Source organism: Mustela nivalis (assembly GCF_964662115.1).
Source record: "Mustela nivalis genome assembly, chromosome: 6".
NCBI lineage: Eukaryota > Metazoa > Chordata > Mammalia > Carnivora > Mustelidae > Mustela > Mustela nivalis.
Genome location: NC_139025.1, coordinates 48406980 through 48428730, shown reverse-complemented (window position 1 = coordinate 48428730; position 21751 = coordinate 48406980). Strand labels below are relative to the sequence as shown.

The following is a 21751-nucleotide window of genomic DNA, read 5'->3' as shown; positions in this document are numbered from 1 at the left end:
GATTTGAGTTCCTTCCACAATTACTTCTAAATGGATAACCACAAAATAAGTAAATAAATAGTTTCTAGAAATAGTAACCAAAAAATCTTTGTCTTCACCTTGTTCTGTTGTGGAGGCAATTGGCACTCTGCCCTGAGAGAGTAGGACATGATTTTTGAGTTCACCTCAGTATCCAACTGGAATAATCCACTTAACCAGTTTGGTCCCTTGTGTATACTTTGTAAAACTACAGGTTTTTATTTAAAAAATAAGACCTACATGTGGTAAAAATTAAAATTCATATGGAATATAGCCAAGTCTCCTCAGCTCTCTGTTCTTCCGTTCCCCCTTCCAGATTCAGCTTCTCCTTTTTCTCTGGTATATTCTTCCAGAAATACTCTATGCATTACAGCACACATATGCACGCATGGAAGGAGAGGCATAATATACATACCTTTGTATTACATCATTCTTAACTATTTGCATTAAGTAGGCCAGAAGGCTCATACTTGGACAGATTAAATCTCACAATTATATACCCCAAGGAACTGTCTCAATTTTTTTATTATATTATAAATGCGTCAGTAAATGTATTAAATACTTTGAAATGGATTGTAATGCAAATCTTTTACTTGGTACCTGATTTTACATAAGGGTTATATAGGTCTGAAAAATCAAAGTTTTAAAATCAAAACCTACTTCAAGTATACTGGGCGGGGGTAGGGATTGACAGCTCTTTGTGTCCATGGGTTCTACACCCATGCTTTAATAAAACCACCTTTTTTGCACCAAAACAAAACAAAAAACGTATACTAGGGATTGGCTATTTAAATGGATCTTACGGGGCAACCCCCTGGGGTCCCCTTTCTCCTTGGGAGCTTTGTACTATCACTTGGCTATCGCTCAATAAACTTTGCTTTCTGCCAGCACCCCCCACCCTGACCACCGCCCCCCCCCGCAAATAAATAAATAAATGGATCCTATAGCCCAACATTTTTTGAAGAAAAGGATCTTTTTGTAAAACAAGTACTATCCATCTGAAGTTTCTATTTTCTGTAAACTAGACTTCAAGTACAAAACGTTGGGTTTCTTTAAAGTGAAAAACACCTACAGATGTTTTCTTTGTAACTGAATGTGAATAAAAATTGAAAGTATTTATACTTCTCAAAGGAAAAGGAGAACTCTCAAAGGAATGCTTTTCCATTCATGGAGTGACAGTAATCATTCAGACACCCCCCAACACCAGCTACTGCGTGCTTCCTGGTCGCCATGATTTTACCTTTAAGAGCCCCAGGGCAGGAAAAGAGATGTTTGGAAATTTTAATTCAAGTGACTCCTGTTTTAAAAAGAAGAAAAGAAAAGGGGGTTTTATTTACAGAGGGTATTGAAAGATAAGGTGACCTCAGATCAATGTCTCCTGAGTGAATGAAGCAACTTCCGGGCACCTTCCTCCCCTTCTCCACCCTCTGCTCACCCACCTCCCAGCTGAAACAACCTCCTGCTGCCAGTTTCACAAGCTCCTTCTCTCTCCACCTCCAAACTTCTTTTCCCAGTTTTCCTCCTCACCACTCCCTTCACTTCCCAAAGCCCTGACGCAGGTAGCACCTTATGAGGGAACATTAATTAATGAGAGAAAAAAAACCACTTGTGAAGCACTTGTGTTGTTTCTTTTCTGCGGCCTCAATTTCTGTAACTTGCCTTTCCTCAGAACAATTTTTGGCATTTATATTGGCATTTAAAAGAGGTCCCGGTTTTTGCATTTATTGACAGTTACATAAAGGAAGCTTCAAAATAGATTTTTGTTTTCCCCTACCTAGGTGAACAGATGCCTCTAGGTCTTTCTGGAATAAACACTGTTTTCTCCTCCCACAAGAGCCTGCTGTTTCCCTATTCATCTTACTGTTTAAAGAGTCTCCAGGGCAGGCATTCATCAATCTCCCTTTGGCCATATAAGGCTATTTTGCTTCAGTCGCATGCTGGAGACAATCAGGAATAACTAGCACTATAAAGCAGGAGGAATGCCAAATGTCAGGCGGACAGACCGGCCAGTCACAGAGAGACACCACTAACAGAGGCTAATTAAGGAGGGCTGCTGGAGCGCAGGGCAAGGATAAAAAATGACAGTTGTGAGCCTGAGGCTGGAGTGACTGGCCAGGCTCATCTAACGAAATACGACTCTGGGTGCTGTGCCCAGGGTTCTTTTGGACAGGGAATCAGCCCCCAAACCACCGAATTCCCAGTGTGCACTTACTAATCACTGATAAGGGTAAGAGATAAGAGCCTCAGTTTCAGAGTTTCCTTAAGATCACTGGGGAAAAAAAATCCTTACAGTAGATTTGTATTAGAACCAATTCTTACAGCAGATTTATATTAGAACCTTGAAAGGAGTCTCCCTCGCCCCCCTTAGCTTCATTATTTCTCTTGTTGGGGCGCCTGGGTGGCTCAGTGGGTTAAGCATCTGCCTTCGGCTCAGGTCATGATCTCAGGGTCCTGGGATGGGTCTGCATCGGGGTCCCTGATAGGCGGGGAGCCTCCTTCTCCCTTTCTCACTCCCCCTGGTTGTGTTCCGTCTCTCACTGCATCTTTCTCTGACAAATAAATAAATAAGAAATCTTTAAAAAACAAAAAAACACAACCCTCTCTTGTTGTTTCTGCATTTTAAATCTAAGCACTGCTGGGGACTGACAGGGCATTTCTGACACTGAGCTCTGCTGTCTCAGCAGCAAGGCCTGGGATGAGGCTGGCCGGTGGCCGAGATAGGAGGGCCCATCCTGCTGGCCGAGATAGGAGGGCCCATCCTGCTGGCTTCGGCAGCCCGAAGGCCTCCCTCAGGCAGGGAGAATGACCGGCAGCAGGGCTGGGGCACAGATGTTCCAGCAGGGCAGGCAGCCCCCGCGTTGCGTCTTCCTGTGTTTCTGTCAACAGGAAATCCCCTGCAGGACTGCCTCTGGGAAACTTTGGGAACCTTTTTACATTTATAAAGCTTGTGTTGTTTCTGAATCTTCACTGGTGGACAAGCAAGCAGGAAATCACTAAGTGACATTTAGTGTGGAACTGGGAATGTCCAGGTCAGGAGGGAGCCAACTGGGTCACCTCCCATATGCCAGGTGTCATTCCTGCCTCTCCGTCCCAGCATGCTCCCAGCATGACCCACTTTTCCTGTTCCTAGGGATGCAGGGGCAGGAGGCAGTGGGGACGGTGAAAGCCTCCAACTGTGGGACAAGCCAAGAGGCTGGACTCAAATGGAACTTGACAGAACTTCCATCTGGAGACTGAGCAATCAGAGCCTTGGTTTCACTTTGAAAATGCCTTCCTCAGACAGTAGAAAATCATGATTTCACAAACCTTAACTGTGCTCTGAAATATTTTTTGATTATAATATAGGCTCATCCGAGGACATTCAAAAAATATTTAAAAATGTAAAGAGAGAAAGAAATCACATCACCATGAAGAAATACCCACTCTTAATATTTTGGTATATGTCCTTGCTAACCATTTATTTCATTGATGTAAAAATCTTTGCATAATTTTACAGAAGTTGTCATGTTATTTTATATTTATATATGTAAATACATGTATACATGCATTGTGTATTTATTAAACATTTGTTAAAGTTTTGTCAAATTATATATACTGTCTTATAACCTTTTTTTTTTTCATTTAGCAATACACCGTGGGCTTTATATTTTCAGATGAATACATATAAATCTATTTTTACTAGCTCTGTGATATTTCTATTATAAGAATATACCATAACTTATTTAATGAATCCTCTACTGATGGAACACTAAAGGAAATAATTTCTATTAAAGAATGCCACAAATTGGGGCACCTGAGTGGCTCAGTGGGCTAAAACCTCTGCCTTCGGCTCAGGTCATGATCCCATAGTCCTGGAATCGAGCCCTGCTTCGGGGTTCTCTGCTCAGCCCAGAGCCTGCTTCCTCCTCTCTCTCTCTCTATCTCTCTCTGCCTCCTTGTGATTTCTGTCAAATAAATAAATAACATCTTAAAAAAAGAAAAAAGAATGCCACATATTTATGCCCCATCTCATGGTTCCACTGCAATAAATTCTTGAAAGCAGGTTAAGAGTATGCACAAATTTTTTAGTTTTAAAAAATGAGTGTTTTCTCCACCTTGGCCATAGAGGACAGATACCAGAATGAGGATGGCCAAGCAAGTTCATCACCGCCATGTTCTGGGCAGTAAGAGTATGGTAGAGTAGGGGACTTGGGCAATGATGGATTTTCCTGGACAACTCACTGTGTGAGCTACTTATCGCTTCAGCTGCTGAAAATGATGACTGAACAGGCGAAGTTAGGACAGGCAGCTCTGCATTCCTGTCCAACATGCTGGCTAGCCTCTGCTCTCAGCAACTTCTAAATTCTCACTGAAGGCTAGGGTCTGTTTGCCAATTTGCCCCACTTTTCTTTTTCACGTTGAGACTCACTTTCCAGTGCAGAATGGGCCCCGGGGCTGAGGCAGGTGAGTGACTACTAACATCCAGTTAGCCTGCAACTCCCCATGGAAAGAGAATCATTCACCATTCACACCCCTGGTAATCTTTGCCCTGACTTGCCGGCGCTTTCCAAATCAGGTCACTCACCATATCTTCAGGGTCTGGAATTTTCACCCCACTGAAGTACTGATTTGTGCTAAATACTTGTTGGTGCCTAGGAATGAGATCTCCTTTGGACAAGAAGAAAGAGGCGGGTAAAATGAGACTGGTTAGCAAGTTAGCAAATACGGTTTCTCTCCATTGTGCTGTGTCTCTGCAGTGAAGGCTGTAGTCTGCTCTTCCAGTCGGAGAGAGGCACTGAGGCAGCCCTCCCCAGCATATCCTGGGATCTGAGGGGACGAAGCCCTCTGTCAGGTGTAGAGGAGGCATTCGTGGATACTGAACGCTACGGGGCCATTACCCCTCAAGGACTCACCATGTACTGAGGGAATCCAAACAGCTCAGAAGCACATACACACACATAAACAAAATAATGCCTTTTTAAAAAAACAGCTAAAGTGCAACAAGTACAAAACAAAATCATATTCATTGAATTATGATGGGTCGATATAAAAGTGTATTGGCTTAGCACTTAGAATAGTGCCTGTTAACAAATATTTGAGGAAAGAAGGGAGGGAAGGAGGAAGAGAAGAAAGAAGGAAGAGGGATGAAAGGAGAGAAGGATGGAAGGAAGGGAGGAAGGGAAGGAGGAAACCATGGAAGATCTTCTAGCTAGAAGGAATGTATTTCCAAATGGGAACCACCTTTTCTTCTTTCATCAAATAGTAATTACTTGGAAGTCCCATATTATCTACTGCTTAGAAAGCTCTTACAAGGGGTACCTGGCTCAGTGGGTTAAAGCCTCTGCCTTCGGCTCAGGTCAGGATCCCAGGGTCCTGGGATCAAGCCCCGCATCGGGCTCTCTGCTAAGCAGGGAGCCTGCTTCCCTTCCTCTCTCTGCCTGCTTGTGATCTCTGTCTGTCAAATAAATAAATAAAATCTTAAAGAAAAAGAAAAAGAAAGCTCTTAAAATATGAATCAATGAAACAAAAGAAACATTTCTATATTCTAGAGGGTTATATGAGGCTCACTCTGCCCACATTTCAGACAAATCAGTTAAAATCACCCTTGTGTAAAATTCTAGGGATATTACATGTGAAGAGGAATTTTTTCAGAGATTATCAGGAGATATGCAGCAGGGCACCCCTGGGGCACACCCAGGCCCCTTGCCAAAGCAGAGTGGACAACAAAAGCCTCCCAACCAGGGCCCCAGAAATGCTGTTACTGGACTGGAGTTCCTAATTTTCCTGATTTGTTTTGAAACTTAACCACCTTGCTGTCAAATCCAAAAGCTGCTGTCTTGCCCCATTTTGTACAAGTGGCCCAAATATACTCTCTCCTGCCTTTTGCCCCAGATCTCAGGGAGCTTCATCATGAGTACATTGCTTGTACCTTAGTAACTGTCTTCCATCAGAGCACTGGAAGCAGGGGATGTGAAGAGGGTGACCTAAAATCAGTGGGAGAAACAGCAAAGGAATGCAGATTGAATCTGGAAGCCCTCCAAGGTGCCTTACAGGTCTGCCTGCTGTGTACAGACATTGGTGGAGGACAGAGTGAAATCTAAGACATGACCTCACCCTCAGGAGGCTGAGTGTATCTTTGGGAAGAGAAAAGCACAAGAGGAGACAGGGTGAGGGCAGGTGCTACAGAAGTTTAGAGGAGGAAGTTTGCTTTAAACTGGGGAGCAGTAGCTAAACTCCCTGACTTTTTTTTAGTTTTTAGTTTTTTTTTTTTTATTTGAGAGAGACAGCTGAGAAGGTGAGAGAGGGAGAGCAAGAGCAGGGGAGCAAGGGAGGGGGAAGTGCAGGGGTCAAGGAGGAAGGGCAAGGGGAGGGGCAAGGGAGGGAGAAAAGAAGGGGGATGGGAAGGTCAGAGGGAAAAGCAGACTCCTCAGTGGAGAGCGGAGAGCCCAATGTGGGGCTCAATCCTGGGACCTCAGGATCATGACCTGACCCAAATGAAGACTCTTAACCCACTGAGCCACCCAGGTGGCTCTCTTCTCCCCGCCTCTCCTCCCTCCTCCATCATACTCCAAGAGTAGAGAGAAAGAGGACAAGAGTGACACCAGAAGATCCAGCCCTTCTTCCTCACCCATAGAAGGTTTAGAATCTTCTACAGCATCTGAATGACCCAATCTAGCCTGGCAGGCTAGAGTCAGGGATCTCCAAAGAGTGAAATATCATATCATAACAAATGAAATAGAACACAGTTGCATTCTGTAAACTGCTAAGCCCTAATAGAAATGTAAGCTTTTATATTGTTGCTATGGTCCTTATTCAGAGTTGAACTTCATTCAAACTATATGGAAAAGAGAACCTTGCATCTTTTGGGACAATTAGTATGTACTCACAATCGTTAATTCTTTTTATCAAAACAAAGGTGAACACTTTTTTTTTTTTTTAAGTAATGTCTATGCCCAACTAGGGCTCAAACTCATGACCCTGAGATCAAAAGTCACATGTTCTAGAGACTGAGGCAGCCAGGAGTCCTCAAATGTGGACCATTAACAGAATTATTTAAACAAAAGTTCTAGAGGATCCCTCCTTTGTAACTGTACAAGGCACTGAATGAGACTGGGAACTTGGCTCTGTCCTGTACTGATGGAGGTAAAACTATTCAGTTTCCCACAAAACATGACAAAAACACCACTTACCCAACGTCTTCCTGATCAGATACAGCTGATCCACATCTGATTTTCCAGGCCACAGAGGCATCCCTGACAGCAGCTCCGCAAAGACACAGCCAATTGCCCAAACATCTACTGGGGGCCCATACTGTGTGTCCCCCACCAAGAGTTCAGGGGCACGGTACCACCTGGTGGCCACGTAGTCTGTGTAGTAGTCACTTGGGCCAGCTGACCAGTGATGGCACATGGAAAACAGACACAACAATGAAAGACTGGAATTCAAACTGGGAGAGGGAAGACCTAAGAAATCAAGTTCATGCCCCATCTTGTAGCTTTTCTAAATCAATGGTTCTCAATACTGGTTGCATGTTCAAATCAGTTGAAATTTAGTATTTGTTAAATCACTAATTCTTGGGTCCCATCTCAGTCCAATGGGACCAGAAGAATAACTCTTCTCTAGAAGAGACTGAAAAGGTATCAGTAGAGTTTTATAGTTATAGCTTACAGTTCCCCCAGATGATTCTAATCTGTAGTCAAAGTTGAAAACCACTCTTCTAAAATAGTACATCTTGCTTCTCAGAAGTACTATTTTAGCAAAAAAAAAAAAAAAAGTTAGCGACTAGGAGAACAACATACTTTTTTAATAACCTCTTTACTGCGGTATAATTTACATATAGCATACATTTTTAAAACACTTTATGTATCTACATGTTTTCAGTAATTACGGAATTGTAACTTAGGGCAAGCTCAAGCCCAAAATATATAAAAATCAGCTTTCCACAGCACCTAGAGCCTTTCTCGTATAAAGAATCTTTCTGTCTTTTACAATCACTTAAGGAAACATTGATACTCACTCAAAAGTCGAGCAAATCCAAAGTCACAGAGCTTAATCACTGAATGTTTTGTGATAAGGATATTTTCTGGCTTCACATCTCTATGTATGCACTAGTCATAAAAAATCAAAACAAAAACATATTATCAAGGAGCAACTACAATATATGAGATAAATATAACTCATGAATATTTAGCAAATCCTGGCGAAATCATTAAAACCTCCAACTGGCCTTTTGGATAAAAAGCTGCAAAAGAGCAGCCTAAAATAAATCTAGTACCATACTCCTTATGGCCTGAGTTATCCCAAATTCCTAAAGGGCCCAAAAGGACTAAAAAGGAAGAAAGGAAAAATGACAAGTAGGGTAGCCAGATAAACAATAAAGTTTTTAATATAAGTATACCCCCCCATGAAGTCTTTGGGACATACTTATACCAAAAAGTTATGACTCTTTATCTGAAATTCAAGTTTAACTGGGTGCTCTATACCTAATCTGGGAAGCCTAGAGCAAAGGGAAAACATGAAAAAGCTCTGGGTGAGGCCTGCATCAGGGCTGTTGGAGCTGGGAGTTGATGCATAAGCAGAATTCACAGTTCAGTTGTTTAACTGAGAACAGAACACAGTCCGTCTGGTAAACAGGACAAGCCCTGGGTCTGCTGAGATAAGCGAGGGAAGAGAAGGGCGGGAATCAGGAGCCTGCCAAGGGACCTCCCTTCCAGCTCTTGACATTCGTCCTGACAAGATAAACAAGGGGAGGCAGCGCTTAGCCTCTGGGGAAAGTCGCTAGATGTCAGCTCTGTCCCACACACAAGAGTTCTTAGAGCTCTATCCACCCCCACGGGATGTGGCCCCCACTCCATAATTTAGACTCAAATCACCTGTGGTTTCCAAACCACAGCTGACACTGTTTAACAGGCTAATGTTAGAAGAGTTTATGAGTCTTCACATGATTTTCTTATTAAATAACAATTCTCTTGGCAGAGCACAAATCAACAACCTAATTAAAGATTACATAAAAACAACATTTGGGTCAAAATCCCGTTCGGGGTTCCTAATAATCCTTGCTTCTTCCAAGCCCATTCCTATCTGGAGAAGAATGTTGGATCCCCTTGCATTCTGAGAGACCCTCTTTGGCTTGCAGCTGAAACCCTGGCGTATTCTGGACTTTCTACACTTTGGAGAGAGGATAGAGGTTCTTCTTGGGCCTGGCCTGGTTCTTCCTCCAAAGGACTTTCAGAGCGAGAGATCAGTGTCAGTGTTTCCCCATGGGTTTTTATTATTCTGGAAAATTTGGGGGAGAGACATTTTCTGAATTATTCTATCACTATCTGTCTGGTTCTCAGCAATTAATGGCCCCAAGATCACCATTCCTCTACCCTTGGCTTTGCATATTCCTATAAACGGTACACCCATGGATATCATGATGACAGATGGTCAGAGGGACTTGTAGGCAAGAATGTGTTCCTACTCTGTTCTGAGAATTCTTCGCAAGTTTCTACACCCGACCAGAGCTTCGGGAACTCTCTGGGGAACTTCGGGTATGTGTTGTATTTGTCTTCAGTGTCTCCGATTTTCCTCACTGGGGCCTTTCCTCTCTTGCTCCCCTGTCCTAAAACCTGCTTTCAGGAAAGTGCTAACCCTCACTTGCTATAAACAGCAAGATAAGTTGTCCACACTCCCTGGGATCCATGAATTTTGAAGAGGATTGTAGCCTTCAGCTAGGTGGAGACTCCAAAGGAAGAAGGGCTGGCTGCTTTCATATTTTCTACTACCAGGAAGGCAGCTTCAGGAAAACATCACTTAGAACAGAACACGGCAGGGGCTTCAGCTCCCACCAGCTAAACTGACCCAGATAGTAGATGAGATGACATAGTGCAGCATGTCGCCCCAGTGGCCAAAATGAAGGTCTAGTATGGGTGTTTGGCCTCTGTGGGCAGGGAGTGAGTACTGTCATTCTGGAGGGAGCAGCCGCCTTCCCAGCACCTGTGGTGTCTCACCTCCTGGGCAGCAGCTCCCCACCCAGCCTGCCTCTGGCCAGGAGCATCAGAGTGTTCATGGTAGGGGCCTCTGTGCTCCAGACTTGGCAATCGTATCTCACCAACACAGACACCAACATTTGGAATTTGGGCATGGTGCCTGGGACTCCGCCTATTGTGACTCCACAGGCATGAGCCCCTTGGGGTTCCCTCCGCTCCCCAACTTGATAGCACTGTTGGGGTGCCAGACCAATGCAGACTCCAAGCGAATGGGGTTCCACTTTAAATGTGAGTCGTATCTCATCCACATAAATCTACAACTACTTTCTTAACATCACAAAAACACATCTTTTCTGTAACCTGAAGAAGAAAGAATGGCTAGGTTGGCATTTTTAGCCTCTACGGACCCCGACCAGGCTTCAGAACACTTGGGCGAAAAAGCACATCGGCAAAAGTAGGATATAAACTTTGTGCAAAGGCTCTACCTCGGCTTAAGGGCAGCCTTCGGATTTTTCAAGGATGATCATGAGACTTACATCGTGTTTATGGCAAAAATTTACAGCTTGTAATGTCTGCCAAGTTATGCTCTTCACAAGATGTTCTGGTACCCTAATAAAAATAAAGAAGCAACACAAACACATTTTTTAGTGTAGCCACGGAATTCAGCTCAAAAAAAGAAAAAAAAAAGTAAGACAGGCTTCAGGAGTGACACATCCAGTCATCTAACTCACAGAGCATCATGAAATGTGAAGGACACGGGCTCAGCACACTGCTGGGTTCTAGGGACTGTGAGGTATGGGCAAGGTGAACATCTCCTTCTACAGGAAGGGACCGTGAAGACTCATGGGGGTTTCCCAAAGTCTTTATGACACCTACCTCCACCACCTGTAATGCCGCGGGAAACCTGCCTGTTAACTTGAGCTCCACTTCCACAAGGAGCTTTTGGTGGATGGAAAGTTAGTTCATATACAGCAAAAGAGGTGTTGCTCTTTTTATTTTTATTTTGTATTTTTCAAGTTGCCCCAAACTGATGCCTTGAGACAGAATTCTTTTTTTTTTTTTTTAAGATTTTATTCATTTACTTGACAGAGATCACAAGTAGGCAGAGAGGCAGGCAGAGAGAGAGAGAGAGAGAGAGAGAGAAGCAGGCTTCCTGCTGAGCGGAGAGTCCGATGCGGGGCTCGATCCCAGGACACTGGGATGATGACCAGAGCCAAAGGCAGAGGCTTTAACCCACTGAGCCACCCAGGCGCCCCCAGAATTCATTTTTCACGCATGGGCACATGGTTTCTCCATAATTCCCAGGAAGCATTTTTTTGCAGGTGATGAAGATTTTACTGCTGATAGGGAAGAGGTTTACCTCGCACACCGTGTGACAGAAGTGTATAATGATTAAAAACCTCACATGGAGGGGGCGCCTGGGTGGCTCAGTGGGTTAAAGCCTCTGCCTTCGGCTCGGGTCATGGTCCCAGGGTCCTGGGATTGAGCCCTGCATTGGGCTCTCTGCTCAGCAGGGAGCCTGCTTCCACCTCTCTCTCTCTCTCTGCCTGCCTCTCTGCCAACTTGTGATCTCTGTCTGTGAAATAAATAAATAAAATCTTAAAAAACAAAACAAAAAAACCCAAAAACCTCACATAGGCATCTTGGTTCTTTCCTCACGTTGCTTCTCTCTGGTAGCTAGCTGCATCCACTGGCCCTGTCTTTCTGCCCTGTCCTCTACCACAGCATCTAAATGTGCTCCCGCTGCTCCTGGAACCTCTTCCCTGATGCTCGGCTTAGACAACCAGGGCAACCAAGAGCCCCAGCAGATCCTTCATGTGAATTAGAAAAAGGCACCCCTTCTTCTTCTTTTTTTAAATACCTTTTTAAAAAATATTAACATGTAATGTATTATTTGTTTCAGGGGTACAGGTCCATGAATCATCAGTCTTACAGCACTCATCATAGCACATGCCCTCACCACAGCACATAGCAGTCACCAATTCACAGCAGTCACCATAGCACATACCCTCCCCAGTGTCCATTGCCTCTTCTGGGAGCATTTAAAAAATACATTAGGCAATGAGTGAAATGACTATATAGAGAGCACATTTATTTTTAGAGCCCCTCACCCAAACAGAACTTACTGTTTTTATGAATCAAACATTAAACTATGGTGGTATGGTCCTCAGCTAGAACTAATAAGTAAACCAGGGGGGAAACTCTGGAGTAGTTGTGTTAAGGTGACCAAAACAAGTCACTTCTAGGCTCTGGGAGAAGCCCTGGGGTCACTGTTGTCACAGACCAGATGCTCAGGAAATCCTCTCAAGAAGATCAGAGGATGGGCCAATGTGGAGGAAATGAGGCCACTGCCAGGAAGAAGAGAGGGGACATTTCTGGACCAGAACCATGTCCCTGGGCTTGGAGTTGCCTCTCTCCAACTTCTCTCCCTCGTCCTAATGCTGCAGAGGTACAATGCTAGGAAAACTCACCTGTTTAGAAAGAAGGCCTAGAAAAATACAACTAAGAGGAGGACATTCTAGGGAAAATGCTTCCCTCCAGGCTCCACTTTTTGTCCAGAAAAAAATGGAATATATTTTGATTATTTAATGACTTATAAATTAAGGTTATCAGTCCCAGGACACTTTAGTCTCTAAAAACATATCCCAAAAGAAATTATGCAAAAGGAGTATTTAAAGATAAATTATAATAGCATATTAGCAATGCTCATCTAAGGCTGAGCACATTATGACATAATCCTCAAACATCAAAACCCCCTAGTGTCATCCTGAGTTAGCAACTCACTTCTTTACTACTCCGTTCCTTCTCTGAAAAGCCTTCTCTGAAAGGCCTCAGACTCTATCTCTAAGATCCATTTTAGCGGATGATGATAGGAGCCAAGTTTTTCCTTGCCAAAGAAGGGAGTACAAATGTGGGAAGGGAGAAAAATAGAATCTGTTCGGTGGTGTTGGGTTGGAATTGGATATACACATATGTATAGAGGGTGCTGGCCAGGAAGGAGCACATTCTTCAGTAGGATGCTCCAGGAAGCCTCTTTGCTTAAGTCAACATCTCAAATATGGTGACCAAATTTATACTATATTTTAAAAGGAGAGTCTTCAGGATTTTCTGAAAGATTGGAGATAAGAGACAGAGGAATCAAGGAATGACACCAAGGTTTTTAGCTTGAGTGGCTGGTCTATGATGGGGCTCTTTCCGCAGGGGAATACTGATAGGAGAGCTGGTTTTGAGGAGGGAAGAGGGGATATATTGAGTTGTTTATCGGATATCCAAAGGATATTCTGGGTGAGCTGTTCTGAATTCATAAGGAAGGTCAAGCTGGGAAGCATGAGCCTATGGATGGCGTTTGGAGCCAGAGGACTGGATAAGCCGCTTCAGGAGTGAATACAGCAAAAGAAGAGAGTCAAAGTCCTGAGGCCCACAACAGGTAGAGGTCAGAAGGCAGAGAGGGATTCAGCCAGAGACTGAGGTTGAGCAGGGAAGAAAGCAGGGTGACACTCAGGAAAAAAAGTATTATCTGAGCCAACAGAAGAAAGTATTTTAAAGGACTTCTGGATTAAGGTGGTGGATTGAGCAAACCTATCTAATTGCACTCCCTCTCCAAACCTGACTGCAACTGCACTGAGAGATTTTTTTTTTTTTCCCCAAAACAAAATGTTACATGGCCTGAGAGAACAAAAGAGATAATAGCAACACATTTTGGAATTCAAACTGACAATCCATCCTGGAATGCTAAAACCTAAGCCTGAAGAGGGGAATATGGGAGACCAACCAATTTATCCAAAAGAATCCTTTAAAGGGGCAGAAACCAGCAGCCAAGATTCTATGGAAGTGGGAGGGAAAGAGTGGAGAAACTCTGCTCTGGAAACCATCAAATCCCTAGATCCCTTCCCTACTCTACTCCAACAGGAAGCACTCTTCTCCCTACCTAGTAGAAGGCTGAAGTTTTGTTTTCTGGAGAGTATAAAATGAAGGACATTTGGTACAGCTGAGATTGTGGATACTGTTCCAAAAACAGAGGATTAAATGATTATGTACATACTAACTGCTGAATGCTGAGGGTCTCCAGCCCTCTTCCCTACTGGCTTCTGACAAACCATACTTCACGTTCAAAGGAAAATACTGGAAGACTTTTTGGGGGGAAGCCTAGGAGGAAAGATACGAAAATTTTGATGTTGGGGTTCCCCAGCAAATGAGCCAGCCAGCTAGCCCCACAGTGAAACCCAGAGCTTCCAATAGCATCCTACTCTTAACCAGGGGCACACAACCAGACACAATATGAGGCCCAAGAAAAACCTCAAATGAGAAAGGCAGCGACCAAAACAAACAGAAAAAAGCAACTTAAAAGAAAGGGAACCCATAGAGAGTGAAGAAAACGTTAAAAAAAAAAAAACAAAAACAAGACCAAAAACACCCCCAATATCTTCAGAAAAAAAAAAAAGAAAGCTGTTGCATCCATGAAATAAGAACAAGATACTATAAAAAAGCAAGAGGACCTGGGACCCACCCTGCCCTAGGTTTGTGGGAGGTGGGGGACTTTAGGATAATCATCTGTGACCCACAAAAAATAACAGCCCCTAAAAAGGAAGTAAGCCATTGAATATGTTATCCATTGAGATGTTGAAAGGATTTAAGTTCTATAAAAGACCAACCCTAAAGGCCTGGTTGGCAACCTTGTCACAACCTGTGAGGACCCCTCTCATTCTTGAGAGCTTTTCCTCTATCTTTACTTAATAAACTTCACTTGCTTGGGGCGCCTGGGTGGCTCAGTCGTTAAGTATCTGCCTTCGGCTCAGGTCATGATCCCTTCCTGGCAGGAAGCCTGCCTCTTCCTCTCCCTCTGCCCCTGCTTGTGTTCCTCTCTCGCTGAGTCTCTCTCTGTCAAATAAATAAATAAATAAAATCTCTCAATTAACTCATTAAACAATTAATTAGATAATTATTTCTGTTTCTTTACGCACCAAAAAAAAAAAAAAAAAAAACCAAGACAACCACTCAGAGTCCAGAATCCAAATAACCAAAGGCCCAGAACAAGAAAATAGAGAAACCAAAGCCCAGGAAATCAGCAACAAGACAATTCAATTTTTTTTCTCAGACAGAAGGAGCTTACCAAGTGCCAAAACAAGGGAAGAAAAGTAAGGCCCGTGATTCTCATAATTCAGAATTCTGTGAACAAAGAGAGGGTTCCCTAAGCTTCTGGAAATAAACAAACAGGACTTCTACTCAAATCTTTATCTTTTTAAACGTCTCATACACAGTTTCTGAGGAAGCCCCTGGAGGATACACCCAATCAAAAAGAAGGAAACCATAAAAGAAAATCACTTGAAACAACACTGGACACTTGCCACACCGGAGGGAAGTGATGGGAATCTCCAGGAGGATGGGGAAGAGGGATGCCACATGATAACAGCATTCCGGGCCCTGAAAACAGCCCACCCAGACTGGAACAGCCTGACCCAAGAGCAGCCATGTTGAGGGTTGTCATCACCATGCCCTCTGCCTTATACCATCTCAGATAAATATGAAGATATTCAACCAACAAAAGCTTTGGAGGAGTCTGCTTCCGTGTCCAAATTCTGAGTGCCAGCTTATGCTTTCCTTGCAGACAATTCCATAAACCAAGGCAAGTTCTAATCAGAATGCTGTCTGGTGAGTCAAGAATCTTGGGACGAGGGAAAGTAAGCAGTTGGTTGTTGTCATTAGCCTCAGCTAGCTTACTTACTTACTTACTTACTTACACCCATCCCCAAATTAGGAAGGTCTTGACATTAGATAAAACATATACAATCAGTCCAATTTGACAAGCCTGGCAGCCATTTTATCTCTTTGAGGTTGTTTTGCCTGAAAGGTTACCTCTGCCCTGATGGTTTCACAAAATAACTCTCAGAAAGCCATCTCCTATCTCTTCCTTCGAAGATTTTGGGGGAAGGGTATACTGTGACCCTAATTAGGACCCTAATGTCCTAATAATAAAATTGAAACGAGAGAAACATAAACAACTGCTGTGTGATAATGAAGAGATCAAACTGATTTTTAAAAACATCTTCGGCTACATGGGCGATGGTAGAGATGATGAAGAGAGAATACAGATCTCTTTCTGGCATTCTCAACACTTGAACCATCCTTCCTGCTACGGCTCTTCTAATACTTGGGACAGTCCAAGAAGCCAAACCATCAACATTCACCAAAGCTTCATTTCTCCACAAGGCTACAACAAAAACAAACATGGGGAAGGAAGAACTGGCCATGCTCCTAGAGAAATACTATGTTCTTAGGAATTTATCCTATGGAAATATTTATGCAAGTGGTTGTTCATTTTAGTCTTGTTAGAGATAGAGAAAAAGTAGAAACAATCTAAATATTTATCAGTGGGGAACTAAAGAAAGAAACTGTGGTATATTTGTACAATGGAATGCCACACAGCCATTTTAAAAATACAAAAGTAGAAATATTTATATTGGGAGACAATTCCTGAATACACTTGAAAAAATACATAACTACCTGATGTGGAATACAATCTATTTAAATACAGATATGCAAGGAAAAATAATTAGAAAACAATTTCTCAATCTATGAATTTCACTTCTTTCTTTGTTTCTGTGTTCCTTAAAACATTATTGGCACAAACAATATATCACTTGCAAACTAAAAAAGACAGATTTTTTAGTGTTTTATAAAAGTTATGGAATTCTACCGACAGAATTTGAAAACTTGCAGTGTTTTCAAACCAGCTTTTCCCACCAGCTGTTGTTTGCACCAACTACATGAGAGTCAGAAGTGAACCCAGTAGTATTGGAAAAGAACCAGTGAAGTATTGTTTCTGGTTGTACTTACAGAAGGGTAGAAAAATGAGGAAGGAGTATGGAAACTAGTCATTTACCAAACTTTGACAAAGGAGAGACCAACAGTTGAAAAAATACTAAGTACAAAGTATGTTAAGTTCTGCTGAAGATAAGGAATGGTAATACATTTGTTTTGAAGGCAAATACAAACAACACGAGCCCAGCTCTGGGAATTACAACAGATACATACTGATGTCACTGTAGCAGGATACATATTTGTGGCACAAACTTGCTTGGTGGGAGCAACGTGAATTTGAATCCTCTTCAAAAGCTTTCCAAAGAAGTCCAAGAAGGTACAAATATGGTAATAAGGAGATGAATTAGCATCCATTTCAGATTCAAAGTAGAGACAGGTCTTTGAGTCTGATTTGGCAAGAATGATTTTTATTATTTTAATGATTAAAAATTACCACAGTGATAAATGGAACATGGAGGAAATATTACAAAAAACATAAGTAAAGGGCGCCTGGGTGACTCAGTCGATTAAGGTCTGCCTTCTGCTCAGCTCATGATCCTGGGGTCCTAGGATTGAGTCCCGTGTCTAGGCTCCCTGCTCAGTGGGGAGTCTGTTTCTCCCTCTGTCCCTCCCCTCTGCTCGTGCTCTCTTTTAGTCTCTCTCTTACTTGCTCACTTGCTCTCTCTCAAATAAATAAATAAAATCTTAAAAAATAAATAAAATAAAAACTATAACAATCACTATTAAAACATTAAGAGTACATCATTTTCCTTTTTTCTATCTCTATGTAAATTCTATGAAAATGAATATGTATTTTTATTACATTCATTTTGCAACCACTCGTGAACATTTTTCTATTCCAATGTACTTTTTTTTTTTTTTTTTTAAAGATTTTATTTATTTATTTATTTATTTGTCAGAGAGAGAAAGAGAGTGCGCACAAGCAGGCTGAGACAGAGAGAGAAGCAGGCTTCCCGCTGAGCAAGGAGCCTGATGCGGGACTCCATCTCAGGACCCTAGGATCATGACCTGAGCCAAAGGCAGAGGCCCAACCCACTGAACCACTCAAGCATCCCAAAGAGGAAGTTGTACTTCAAGCTGGAAGCTTTTTTTTTTTTTTCTTAGATTTTGTTTATTTAAAGAGAGAGAAAGTGAGAGAGAGAGAGCATGAGAGGGGAGAGGGTCAAAGGGAGAAGCAGACTCCCCATGGAGCTGGGAGCCCAATGTCAGACTTGATCCTGGGACTCCAGGAACATAACCAGAGCTGAAGGCAGTCGCTTAACCAATTGAGCCACCCTCAATGTATGTTTTACCTATTAGCATGATTCTTAGCAGCCCCACTATATTCCATTGTAAAGATACACCACAATTTACTTAACTGATCCTCTATTATTGGACATTTCAGTTGTTTTCCAATGTTTACACTATTAAAAAATCTTTTAACAGTGTGCCTGGCTGACTGTCAGTACAGCAGGCAACTCTTGATCTCAGGATCATGAGTTCATGCCCCATGCTGGGTGCAGAGCTCACTTAAAATATTTTTTAAAAATTAAAAAAAAAAACCCAAACCATAAAAAATCCTTTAGCAATAAACACTTTTATAACTAAAGTTTAATGCATGTACTCAATTTTCTTTTCATTGTATATTGTTAGAAGTAGAATTGCTTGGTCTAAGATTATGCCTCTAAGGTTTTTATTTTTATTTATTTATTTGTTTATTGTAAAGATTTTATCTATTTGAGAGAAAAGAGCAGTGGGAAGGGGCAGAGGGAGAGAGAGACAGAGAGAGAAGGAGACTCCGTGCTAAGCAGGTAGCCTGATGCAGGGCTGGATTCCAGGACCTAGGGATCAGGACCTGAGCTGAAGGCAGATGCTTAACCGACTGAGCCACCCAGGCACTCCTCTCTAAGGCTTTTTTTTTTTTTTTTTTCCTCCAGTGTTCCAAGATTTATTGTTTATGCACCACACCCAGTGCTCCAAGTAATCCGCACCCTCCTTAATATTCACCACCAGGCTTACCCAACCCCCCACACCCCCCTTCCAAATCCCTTAGTTTGTTTCTCAGAGTCCACAGTCTCTCGTGGTTCATCTCCCACTCCGACTTCCCCCCTTCACTTTTCCTTTCCTTCTCCTAATGTCCTCCATGTTATTCCTTATGTTCCATAAGTAAGTGAAACCATATAATTGACTTTCTCTGTTTGACTTATTTCACTCAGCATAATCTCCTCCAGTCCTGTCCATGTTGATAGAAAAGTTGGGTATTCATCCTTTCTGATGGAGGCATAATATTCCATTATATATATGGACCATATCTTCTTTATCCATTCGTCTGTTGAAGGGCATCTTGGCTCTTTCCACAGTTTGACAACTGTGGCCATTGCTGCTATGAACATTCGGGTACAGATGGCCCTTCTTTTCACTGCATCTCTATCTTTGGGGTAAATACCCAGTAGTGCAATTGCAGGGTCATAGGGTAGCTCTATTTTTAATTTCTTAAGGAATCTCTACACTGTTTTCCAAAGTGGCTGTACCAACTTGCATTCCCACCAACAGTGTAAGAGGGTTCCCCTTTCTCCACATCCTCTCCAACACTTGTTGTTTACTGTCTTGTTAATTTGGGCCATTCTAACTGGTGTAAGGTGGTATCTCAATGTGGTTTCGATTTGAATCTCCCTGATGGCTAATGATTGATAAAAGTTTTTCAAGTGTCTGTTAGCCATTTGTATGTCTTCTTTGGAGAAATGTCTGTTCATGTCTTCTGCCCATTTTTTGACATAAGTATCTGTTTTTTGAATGCCGAGTTTGAGAAGTTCTTTATAGATCTTGGCTATCAGCCCTTTGTACTGTAATTTGCAAATATCTTCTCCCATTCTGTGGGTTGCTTCTTTGTTTTGTTGACTGTTGCCCTTGCCCTGCAGAAGCTTTTTATCTTGATGAAATCCCAAAAGTTCATTTTTGCTTTTGTTTCCTTTGCCTTTGGAGACATGCCTTAAAAGAAGTTGCTGTGGCCAGAAATGACTCCGATTTGCTTAGGAAATGTTGAAAAAGAAAAACAAAGCTGGGGGCATCATGACACCTAATTTCAAGGTTTACTACAAATACAGAATGGTACTGGCAGAAAAACAGACACATAGATCAATGCAACAGAGTAGAGAGTCCAGAAACGGACCTGCAACTCTATGGTCAAATAATCTTCGACAAAGCAGGAAAAAATATCCAGCGGAAAAAAGACAGTCTCTTCAATAAGTGGTGTGGGAAAATTGGACAACTATGTATAGAATGAAACTCTCTAAAGCTTTAAACACACAGTGCCAACCTGCCCTCTGGGACAGGCTGTTCCAGCAATATACTGATAATTTCCTCTGACAATATTAGGTTTTAGAACGTCTAATCAAAGTAACACTCTTAAAGTAAAAAGTCATCAAAACATGGTTATATTACCCTTCTCCAAAACCATCCTGTAAGTATTAATTTATTGGTTTGCTAAATTGGTCATTCCATAAGTATTAGGGATGTACCAAGCGCCAAAAATTAGGCTAGAAGATACTGGGGATACACAGGGGAAGAAGGCACAGCATTTGCCCTTGACGGTTTTATAGTTTCCCTTGCAAATGGGGTATGTAATAGAAACAATCCCAGAAGATGTGACAGACGCCGGAGAAAGGAACTCCTGACTCTCCTCAGTGTCAGCTAAAACAGCTCCCACAGAGGGGGTCATATTTGAGCTGTAGCTGAAGGACAAGCAGAGTTTGCGAGGCTGAGTCCACAAGGAACGGCAACACAGACTGAAAACCCATGTCTTGCTTGAAGCTCAGAATTCCAAGGATTCTATGGGGATGGTGTCATGTTTTATTCAACAAACTGGTAAGAAATGGGACTGTGGAGAGACAGAAGTCTTGTGTCCCCTTCTGGGACCACATCCGTAAGCTTTGGGGAGCGATTACAGGATTTTATGTAGAGGACTGGCATGATCTCCTTCATATTTTATAAATTTGTACTTAGAAATAGAATAAAGTGAGGCACCTTAGTGGCTCCATCATTAAACGTCTGCTTTTGGCTCAGGTCATGATTCCTGTGTCCTGGGATCAAGCTCCTTATCAGGTTCTCTGCTCAGCAGGGAGCCTGCTTCTCCCTCTCCAGCTCCCTCATGCTTGTGTTCCCACTCTCGCTCTCTCTATCATAAATAAATAAAATCTTTAAAGAAAATAGAAATAGAATAAAGTGATCACAGGACACTTTTCAGGCAAGTGTACCACCCAAGGAGGACCCCTCCGGACCCCACACTGAGAAAACATTAACAAACCACTCTTTGTTGATATTGTTTCATGGATCACACATGAGACTGAAGGAAAACAGCAGTCCTCTGACCTCTAGGGTATCAGATCAACAAGTCACAGCACCTCAGACCTGCAAGTCCCCTTCAACTCTACCGGCTCCAAAACTCTCATTTTCGCAGGTGAGAACGCCAGGGAGCAACTTGCCAAAGGTCACACACGGGATGCCGACCCACTTTTCCTGGGAATGTGTTTACTAAGTGTTATTCTATGTTATATCCTTCTATAAGGATGAGATTTCTCAGCCGGAAAACAAAATGTTCCTATGAATTTCAAAATCATTGGTTGATACAGTTTAGCGACATTTATTCCTTAACAATGACAAGCAAAAATTTGAAATAGTCTTTAAAATAGATTGGAGTATTACCAAATATTCTATATAATGGAAAATAACTTCTATTTTTTTAAAGATTTTATTCATTTATTTGAGAGAGAGAGAGAGAATGAGCGGGGGAGGGATAGAGGGAGAAAAGGGTGCTCTACGTGGGGTTCAGTCCCAGGACCATGGGATCATGGTATGGGCTGAAGGCAGACACTTAGCCGACTGAGCCACCCAGGGGCCCCAGTAATGTCTAGTTTTGCAACAAACTAACCAATAAAGAAAAAATCTTGAAATTTCAAAATAAATGAATATAATCTGGCTTAGAATAA

The 21751-nt window shown here is 42.4% G+C and overlaps 1 protein-coding gene across 1 annotated transcript in view; it reads right to left on the bottom strand.

The window, feature by feature from the left end:
* Nucleotides 1-21751, bottom strand: part of CDKL1 (cyclin dependent kinase like 1) — a 53520-nt gene that overhangs the window by 4307 nt on the left and 27462 nt on the right. Inside the window, exons 4-8 of the mRNA XM_082735179.1 lie at nucleotides 10505-10577; nucleotides 8015-8105; nucleotides 7188-7388; nucleotides 4583-4665; nucleotides 1259-1315 (exon numbers count right to left, since the gene is read on the bottom strand). Coding sequence (XP_082591305.1) covers nucleotides 1259-1315; nucleotides 4583-4665; nucleotides 7188-7388; nucleotides 8015-8105; nucleotides 10505-10577 — 505 coding nt within the window. The remainder of the gene's footprint in view (nucleotides 1-1258; nucleotides 1316-4582; nucleotides 4666-7187; nucleotides 7389-8014; nucleotides 8106-10504; nucleotides 10578-21751) is intronic.